We start from the raw sequence: 10,231 nt of genomic DNA, 5'->3' as shown, positions 1-10,231 counted from the left end.
TCAGAAGGGGTAAAAGAGACAGAGAGGCGGCAAAAGCAGCTATTTAAATTGAGGCAGACCTAATTGTGTGGCGCGCATCATAGCCATCCAATCGCGCCACTGTTCGAGTTACAGTGCACCGACTAGCCTATTTGCCTCCATCTCACGGATGCTGCTCCTCTGTCTGTTGCCGCAGTGCGAAGGACCGCTACACAGAGGCGAGATGAGGATCGCCGTTATCGGCGCCGGTTGCTCCGGCATAACGGCCGTCAAGGCGTGTCTCGAAGAAGGCCTCGACGTTGTCTGCTTCGAGAGGGCATCGAACTGCGGCGGCCTGTGGTGGTACAGGGATGAGACGCCGGAGCCGGGAACCGGCACCGTGATGCGCTTCACGGTGGCCAACACCAGCAAGGAGATGTCCTGCTACAGCGACTACCCACCCGACAGGGACGCACCCTGGTTCATGACCCACTGGCAGGTTCTCGACTACATTCGCGGCTACGCCGACCACTTTGGCGTGGTCCGCAAGGTCCACTTCAACCACGAGGTCCTCTGGGTGGGGAAAGACGGTACTGTTAGGGTACGGGACTCGAAGACTGTTCGCGAGTGGGAGGAGGTCTTCGACGGCGTCCTTGTCTGCACGGGTCACCACGCGTCACCTTCGATGCCCGATGTTCCTGGGCGGGAGCTCTTCCGCGGGAGGGTGATGCATTCGCGCGACTTCAAGTACGCCGACGACACATTTAAGGACAAGACCGTGGTCGTCGTGGGGTTCTCGAATTCGGCGGTGGACATCGCCGTCAATCTGAGCACCGTTGCACATCAGGTAAGCATATGAAAGAGTTATGCCGACGCAAAGTTGTGCCCCCACCCCCCCTTCCCAACTTTTCTAATCACTCAAATAACAAACTGCTAGAGTAAGTGAAACATTCTTAAACAGTGATTTTATAGACGAAATTAAGCTGTTTTTCCAGAGCAATATGTTCAGCAGGACACGAAGAGATCTTTACCCCGCCGCGGCGGCTAAGTGGTTACGGCGCTCGGCTGCTGACCCGAAAGACGCGGGTTCAATCCCGGCCGCGGCAGCTGAATTTCGATAGAGGCGAAATTCTAGAGGAACGTGCACTGTGCGATGTCAGTGCACGTTAAAGAACCCCAGGTGGGCGAAATTTCCGGAGCCCTTCACTACGGCGTCCCTCATAGCCTGAGTCGCTTTGGGACGTTAAACCGAAATAAACCAATAACCGAAGCGATCTTTCATATGACCTAATCGGGGAATAATATAAAGGTGCCCATATAAAAGGCAAATCACAGAGCCATCAAAGAAGCAAATTTAGGAAGCTTTAGTCGGCGTTGTGCAAAGGCAATGACAAGCACGTTTTGCGAATTTCTGAGGCTACCGCGGTCACTTCTCGCTGTTCATTTGCGGATTGAATAAAAACGTGGTGTTTGTTTCTTTTATGGCTTGCATATTTTAAAAAAAGGCATCAAATGACTGTTAGCTGCCACTTTAAAGATCCCAGTGCGATCGCTGGGATTCGCGTCTTTGACAGCTGTGTCCTGAGTGGGTGTTGCAGCTGCTTCTTTTCAATCCCCGTATTGTGCAATTGTTTTCTGGCCAGTGTATATGAGTGTGTTCTTCCGACAAAACACAAAATTCATTGTAGCACTTGGGATAGTTGCAAATGTTAAAAGTACGGAGTAAACAGGGCGCTACACTTCAACGCAGTGCAGCTAGAGGAATGATAGAGCGGACTCTGAAAGGTATAACTTACAAGCGAACGAACTGAATTTTTAAAGGGCCAAAACTGACATTTCAGACACGTGTCTTCATTCATCATAGCAAAGTTTTTGCACTTTGGCCCTAGAGAAAATGAAACGTCCATTGCAAGGTGATCAGTCCCACAAATCCCTGTAACCAATTACTGCGGCCTTTGTTGTTGAAAAACCATTTACGCTCATGAACCGATGACACTTTATGCTGTGGTGAGGGGGGTTAGGAAAACGCGATTTTAAACAGGTACAAAGGAAGGCACACAAAACAGCTTCGAAGTTATTAAATTTGCTGTCTATCAGGACTACACAATCATGCACGAAACCAAAGCACTGCAGAGCCTTTGACCCTTCTCATTGAATTTTGAGTTTACTGCCCTTTTGTGGAAATGTGGATAGCTCAGCAGAGCTGTAATGCATGATCCTATGCACACCCCTTGTTTCTGCTGGTACACCATCTTCCCAGGTAGCGAAAGTTGACGTTAAAAACATTGACAAGTTTTAAATATAACGGCGCGGTAAGGCCTGCGTTATTTTCAAATAAAATTACATTTATTTCGACAAATACCCAATGCTGCGGATGCAGACCAAAAACCGACTAGAGGCTTTACGAGGCCTACACCCTACTGAGCGACCCTTGGCAGAAACAGCGGTTTCTGTTTAGGAAATAACGCGCATCGTTGATAAAGCTCTAGAAAAAAAAATGAAATACGGTGACAAAAATAGCCAATTAAAATTAAAATGAGATAACTAAAAAAATGGCTGCAGTGCACAGTCTTCTTTCAAGATAAGAGGTAGATTCTGAGTGAAGGGTGGTTGGTAAGGAGTATTTTAACTTCTGTCGTCCGTAATTTGTTCGCGCACGAGGTGCAAAGAATCTACAACGGAAGCCACAATATTCTTGTTTTTTGGTAACACTTAGTGGTCAACGCGGTCAAATGCTTTCGAGAAATCGACAAATAATGTAACCATGTAATCTTTACGCTCAAAAGCTTCTAAAATTAATTCTCTCTGGAGGAGTAGTCCACTCTCTCATGGTATTTTTTTTTTTTTTTGGAAATCCAAATGGGCAGGGTGTAATGATGTCATGTTTGTTGAAAAAGCTGCTCATTGGCTCATGAATTAGTTTTCAATACATTTACAGAAAACAGGAAGAATTGATATTGGCCTGTGGTTAGTAATGCTGCCCCGATCGGCCCCTTTGAAAATGACGAAAACTTTACAGACCTGTAGTGTTCGAGGCAAAAAGCCAGTTAGGAATATAAATTAATTAAACTGTTTTATTGCTGACATTACGGAGGACTATGATAGCTGCGCACTCGCTATAGATATCTTCCGGTATTTTTACAAAAGGCTCTTCTATACTCTGATTCCACAAAGCCTGCATGACTCCTAGAGCTTCGACTGAGTCAAATGCTTTCTCTCAGTCCATGAAGGCTATATACAGGAGTTGGTTTTATTCGGCACATTTCTTTATCACCAATAAGAAAAGATGTGACGCAGGGAGAGACGATCTCGCTTACTACTCGCCGATTGTTTACAGGAGGTATTCAGAGCCTGGATTGGGAGCAGTTGTGAATAAGAGTTAACGGTGTACACCTTAGTGTGCGGCTCTTTCCGGCTCTTTCCCGAAATGTTCGGGGAAAATAGATTTGTTAAACATTGTTTCAGCGGAATGACAGCGTAGACGTCTTTCCAATTCCGGCATGTCGGCATATGGCTTCCACCACATATCATACATTATGAATATGCCTGACATTCATGAAGTTGCTGAAGTCTACGCTTTTTAGTGCTGTAGCTCTTTGGAGTTGAAGGATGTGAACAGGAGTAAATCGCATTTCCGTTGCGAGTTCACAAAACTGACAGCATACGCTACGCGCACTGAGTTCTGTACTTTTTCATCCGCAGGTTTTTTTGAGCGTGAGGCGAACCAACTGGATTCTTCCATTTCTATACAAGTCCGTCCCTACTGACGTCTATGTTCTCAACCAAGCACGCCTCTGGTTCTACAGTTGGCTGCCACGGTGGTGCTTCAGTCGCTTGCTCGTCACGGTTGCCAACTCCATTTGTGACCACAAAGCTCTGGGCCTTGTAGCCAATCACGACATTACAAGTCAGCGCACCACCGCCAGCCAATACATGCACGGCAAGATCGCCGACGGAACTGTCAAGGTACGCGGACCACCGGAAAGGTTCACTGAGAAGGGCCTCGTCATGGACAACGTAGATGAGGAAGTGGATGTCGTTATCTTCGCCACCGGTTTTAGGATAGGCTTGCCGTTTCCAACGGACGCTCTGCCCACAGACGGAGAGCGCCTTCTGCTTTACAAGATGATGATCCCACCAGCCAACCCTAATGTCGCATTCCTGGGATTCGTCGACAGTAGGGGCAGTCTTCTGCAGATGTCCGAGATGCAGGCGCGCTACATGGCGCGTTTTTTCTCAGGGAAGCTGACACTGCCCTCCAAAGAGGCCATGGAAGACGCCGTGGCTGTGACGCAGCGGAAGATAATGTCTTGCTTCATTAATACACGGAGACATTACCTGATGACCGACGGTGTCACCTATATCGAAGACCTCGCTAAAGCCATCGGTGTTAAGCCTAACTACCTGAAGCTATTACTCACGGATCCGAAGCTATACTGCACTCTTATGACCTCTCCCGTCCTCAACTATCAATACCGGCTCGCAGGACCGCACTCTTGGCACGGAGCCCGTGATGCAATTCTTGGGTTCCAGGAAAGGCTGCGAGCTCCACTGCGCCCACACAATAACAATGAGGACCGCCACCGCGCAAAGTCTTCCCATTTCGAAGCCAGCAATGTTGCAGAGGTGTGCGTTGTTGTTGGAGTCTTAGTATTGCTGTGTGGTGGGACTTTGAAGAGCACAGAGTACAGCATTCCCATTTGGGGGCAAAGAGCAGCGGAGCGCTTGATTCTCTACGCATCGAGCATGTCCCGGTACTTCCGGACAGTGTTTAAAATTTGAGCGCTGGACAATGGAACGCGGGCGAAAAAACAGACTGGCCCAAAATGCGACAAAATTTTTGTCGTACTCTCGTAGCGACAGATTTTTTTGTATCTTGTTATTTTGCAGCAGTAGTGTAATATTTTTCATGTACATTTTAAGTATTTTTTGCCAGTACTGTCGCTACGAAAGGGGAGAGAACATTATTTGAGAAAATTCCCTTCCTGCTAAAAGTTTGGGGCCAAAAATGCTGCGAAAATTCTGATTTTAAAAAAATTGGTCTGCTTTTTAACAGGAACTGAATAAAGAATGTGGCACCTCCCAGTTGTAACAGTTAAGTAAAATTATTATCAATTGAATAGCGGGGCAGCACTTCATCACGAGACGGCAATATTGAGGGTTGCAAACCTTGTAGCAAAGCAAAGCACTGACTGAGACTGTTGTGGTGCTGTAAAAAAGTGACTTTGGAAAACGTTTCAATCTTGAAGCATAAACTTGTAGAAGATAATTATAAATGGTGCGATTACACAACAGACCACGTCCGATAATTCGGAAGTCTGGGCAAGGCAGATATTTTTTATTATAACCCACGGTGGCGTTGCGTTTACCTGCACCCATGAATTGCTTATTGGGGTGCAATATGCAGTAGGAAGATTTCAGATCATTATGAAATTTCTATGCGCAGTTTATATAAAATTCTTACTCTATGGGGATTTTGAAAGAATCCCAAAGAAAGGGAGGAAAGAAAGAGGTTGTCTTCCTCATGAGTTCTTCTATGATGGAGGCTGCCTTTCAAAAAAAGCGCGCTGTTTTATTCTTACAGTAAAACAACTAGTATCATTGCCTTCCACAGACGCAGTAGCTTCCAGATCGACACATATCTTTTATAGACCGATGAAGAAAGTTCGCAAGTTACAGAGCGTATCCTTCTCACTTATTTCAAAACATGTAGGTATAACTGTATATAATTTCGAGTTCTGCAGAAACATCATAACTAGAAATTTTGGCGCATGTAAAAAGGATTCCTTCTATCTCGTTCGAGGGGTGAAAGAAGAAGTAAGTATGCGACTCCCATTGTAATGTAGCCGTTCGGGGCGAACACATTGTTCACGCAATAGCAACGCTTTGCGGTAAAGTACGTCATGGCTTGCTTTTAATTCCGGGCAGTGGGGACACCGCAGAGAGCATGTGCACTTTTTGTAATTTACCACGAGGGATAAACAGGCTAGATTATAAATCTGTATCGCGCAAAATGCTCTCCTTTCATGAAAACCTCCCAAAAAGCGCCATTTATGTTATTCTTCTGACGCGCATAGCGTTTTCCACAATAGTATCGCAAAGTAAAAACGTTGCTCTTTTGACTAGTTTAGCACCGCATAAAGTGAATGTAGTCGTAGTATAAGAATTAGTAAACGAAAAAGTATTTGGTCCAGCGTTTAGGAAAATCCTCCAAGGTGTACATTTCTAATAAGGTAGTAGTTACACATCAACATGAAGTCAAGTGCAGCCATACCACAACAAAAGAAATTACATAGCTCCAGCAGAAACTCCGCAGCTGAAGAGAAGTGATTTTTGTTACGGTGTTCGACCTCGGGACCACCGCCTCACTGGGGCAGACGCTCTACCAACTGAGCCAATCAGGAGGGTTAGCATATCGTAAGGCGAGAGTGAACTGATCAACAATTCAAATTGCGAACGATGGTGGTTGAATGCTTAGAGAAGAGCTTCAAGCTAGAGCACGCTTGTGATATTTAGCATCCACCAAAACGCAGCCACACAGCTACAAAGGTAAGCTATACAGCCTGTACGGAAATTTCATGGTTTATTTATTTATTCAAGTACGTCACACCTTCCGAACTTGAACCATTGTGTAAGGGCAGGGGAAGGGTACAGTCAAGAAATGGCAAAAGGTCTACGAATACAATGCAAAAAAGAATATTCAATTTCCACTGCAATCAATTAGTAAACATTGCAAGAGAAACGTATCGTACTGGTACAAAAGGAGAAAGAAGAGAGATAATTATGAATGAACAGGCAGGGAGGTTAACTGGGCGACGCCCAGCATGATACCCTACACGTGAGAAGAAGGATGAAGGGAGATATAGAGAGGGGAGAGAGGAAGATAGGTGACTTTTAGTGTGTGCGTAGTCCGTAACTAACTGGGTGCACTGGGCACACTCTGAAAGTTTACAGCCTTGATCTCAATCCTGAATTTTTCAAAAGCGTGTTCACAGCTGTCCTGTGAGATGAGGGTTCATTCCAAGGACCAAGATTCTTGCCCCCTGTTAGGGGACGAGGAATTATAACATTTGTAAGGATGCTTTCATTCGGGGTGCTTTGAGAGGCCGAGCGCTGGGCCAGATTTGGCAGTGTAGTGTGGGGTGTAGCCAGCACCAAGAGAGAGACCAGTTGGAACACTATGGTTGCCCCCGGCGAAAGGAGACATCCTGGCGACTTATGAGGATGAAAGAACAGAGGGATTGCAGTTTAGTTTCAAATAGTTTACGTGGACGGTTTCGCGGCCACAGCGACGCAGCTCTGTGGCGTGTGCAACTGGCTCAACCATATTATTCAAAGGAGACGTTTGTTGAAGGACGCGGTAGGTGCCATGATACCTAGCAAGCAGCTTCGGTGAAAGGCCGCGAGTTGTGAGACGCACCGAAAGGCAAAGACAGAACTCTGGAGAATAGGATGAAGAGGGCTCGCAGGTAGTTTTCGCCGTGGTGTTTTCGCTGCCACAGGTTCTGCGTCGTAAACAAGCGTGGGAGCTGACGGCATTCTTTGTCGTAAGCGGCGGCTTCAGAGTGTGGCGTGGGCTCGGAAATTTCGGGGCGTTAAGGAAGAAGAGATTCCATCCTACAGGTTGGCTTGCGCCCGTTTAGAAAAAAGAAGGCAGAGAATTCAGCGGTGGTTTGCGTCGCAGGGTTCTTTGCCTAGGTGACGAAGGGAAGAAGCTGGTCCGAGTTGGAAGTGTCGGCGTTCGCGCATATCGCTAGTATGTCACTGTGGGTACGGCAAAAAATCTCTGCCTCTCCCGTAACCGAGAGTAGAGTAAGCATGAAATGTACGACGATGCAGAAGCGTACGCGGACAAGACAAGACGCAGGCCTGACAAGACTGTATATGCAGCGCGTTCGAAACTGTCTAAAGTGCGTAGAGGCGAAAGCGTTTTCATCACCACTTTGCCTATGTGACACTGGTGACGTCACCACAATGACGTTTAAGCTTCGCCTTTAGGAGTGGAACGCGACAGCGTGTTGTAGCGCTGCAAGACAGTCCACGGACCGCCACCACCCGTTCGGCGCGATGCCTTGCAGCTCTGAAACACTTCGACCCTTCTTTCTCGGGCAGCTGTCCGCACTGTGCGGAGAAGTCTTCGGACATCTACCACATGGTGTGGGCCTGCCCCTCCAACCCTGCTATCCCCCCTCAGCCCAACCCAACCCGGGAGGACTGGGAGGCGACCCTGCTCGGCTGCTCTGACCTGCAGGCCCAACGGACCTCGGTCGCGCGAGCCTGGGCGGCGGCCGATGCCACTGGGGTCCCGAACTAGGGACCTCCACCTAGTATTTGTAAGGGCTGGCCCCCTCTGGGTCAGCTCACGCATAACCTCCTGTATTATACCTGTACATAAATGTTTTCCACCACTTGCCCTTTGAACGCGACGCTTTTTGAGGAAAGGAAATTACGCAGTACCCGCCGCGGAGGCTCAGAGGTAAGGCGTTCGTCTACCGAGCCGGAGTAGCCGGGTTCGAACCCGACCGCGGCGGCCGCGTTTCGATGGAGGCGAAACGCAAGAGGCGCCGTGTGCTGTGCGATGTCAGTGCACGTTAAAGAACCCCAGGTGGTCGAAATTATTCCGCAGACCTCCACTACGGCATGTCTTTCTCTCTCTTCTTTCACTCCCACCTTCCTCCCTTCCCTTGCGGCGCTGTTCAGGTGTCCGCCGAGATATGTGAGACAGATACTGCACCATTTCCTTTCCTCAAAAACCAATTTTACCAATTACCAATTATGCAGTAATTCTCCGTCATCTCGGTGGACACCCGAACCGCACCGTACAGGAAGGAAGGAACGCCACCACCCGTTCGGCGCCATGTCTTGCCCTTTGAACGAAAGGCTTTTTGAGGAGAGGAAATGTAGCAGTAATTCTCTGTCATCTCGGTGGACACCTGAAGCGCACCGTAAACGAAGGAAGGAACTCCACCACCCGTTCGGCGCGATGCCTTACCATTTGAACGCAACGCTTTTTGAGGAAACGAAATGGCGCAGTAATTCTCGGTCATCTCGGTGGACACCCGAACCCCAGCGTACAGGAAGGGAGGAACGCCACCACCCGTTAGGCGCGAAGCTACCGGCGCTTGTATGCCGGTCCTGTAGGAGGGCTTAGAGAGTCTCGTTAAATCTCGTACGGTGCCCGGATGCTCTCGTTTCAGCTACCGGATGAGTGGAATTCAGTGCCCGGATAGTGGTGAAATAAAACGTACACTCGCCAAAAGATGGTTTACTATCAAAAGATGGTTTATAAAAAACTAAGTTTTTTATAAACCATCTTTTGGCGAGTGTACGTTTTATTTCACCACTATGCCTCTCCCTCGCCAGACAGGATTCTGTCGAACCCTTGATTTCAGTGCCCGGATGTTGGCTCTCGGTCTCGGCGTGTCGTCACCACACTGCCGACCACGGGAGCTAAAAGCATTTCATGCTTAAAACGCGGTCAGACCGTTCCTCCGAGGGTGCTAAGACGTAAAGGTGTGGTAGATAATGCGGCACTCCTTCAGGGCGGCTTCAAGTGGGTCAGAGAGAAATACGCGTCCTCGGTGGCTGAGCAGTTCGTTAGGAGTCAGATGGCATAGAATCAGGGTCTTGAGAACAAAGGATGGACCGTCAAGTGGGGAAGTAGACGGTAACAAAGCCGATTCAGTATGACGCCTGTTTGACCTATGGGCACGATAAGCCAACTATGGCCAGTGAGAGTAAGCCGACAGTGTAACGGCAGCCATGACGCAGATGAAGTGAGAAGAGGTGTTTTACGCCGTTGGCCGGATAATCAACAGCGCAGAAACTGCCTAACAAAGCTTTAACCTTCCAGGACACTAGAACCGCATACGCCGTTGCGTGCAGGTTTTCAACACGCCGTTGTGAGCACACTGGGGGTGCGCGTGGAAAGCAGAGAAGATGACGGTACGTACGTGGCCGGGGATGACCAGAAGCCATTAGCGTATGTAAAGAAGGTAATTGCGACTATATAGCCGGCCATACCGAATGGATAAGTGGCGAGCATGGCGGTTGCGTATTCGGGACGGCTTATGTGTAGCGGGACTCGAAATGTGGTATGATTTATGGCGTTTAACGTCGCAAAGCGGCTCAGGCTACGAGGGACGCCGCAGTGGAAAGCTCCGGGCATTTTTCTACTACTGAGGGTTCTTTAACGTGCACTGTCATCGCCCAATACTCAATCCTCTAGCATTTCACCTCGATCTAAATGCCTTTGTTAAATTGAACCCGTGTT

General features: G+C 48.1%; 1 protein-coding gene across 1 annotated transcript; it reads left to right on the top strand.

Moving 5' to 3' along the window:
* Positions 1-202: 202 nt before the first annotated feature.
* Positions 203-4,740, top strand: LOC149345591 (flavin-containing monooxygenase 5-like). The gene is made up of 2 exons (XM_089541157.1): positions 203-805; positions 3,661-4,740. The coding sequence occupies exons 1-2, from the start codon at positions 203-205 to the stop codon at positions 4,738-4,740; spliced, it is 1,683 nt and encodes a 560-aa protein (XP_089397283.1).
* The last annotated feature ends 5,491 nt before the right edge of the window (positions 4,741-10,231 follow it).

Source organism: Amblyomma mixtum, chromosome 4, assembly GCF_055824585.1.
Source record: "Amblyomma mixtum isolate Tamu chromosome 4, ASM5582458v1, whole genome shotgun sequence".
In the NCBI taxonomy this organism is placed as follows: Eukaryota; Metazoa; Arthropoda; class Arachnida; order Ixodida; family Ixodidae; genus Amblyomma; species Amblyomma mixtum.
This window is presented reverse-complemented; position numbering and strand designations above follow the sequence as displayed.

What these genes read in the sequence shown, in the direction of transcription:
- LOC149345591 (XM_089541157.1), top strand. Translation starts at nt 203, where the DNA reads ATGAGGATCGCCGTTATCGGCGCCGGTTGCTCCGGCATAACGGCCGTC. An exon ending in TGAGCACCGTTGCACATCAG is followed by an intron (nt 806 to 3,660) that starts GTAAGCATATGA and finishes TTTCATCCGCAG; the next exon opens with GTTTTTTTGAGCGTGAGGCG.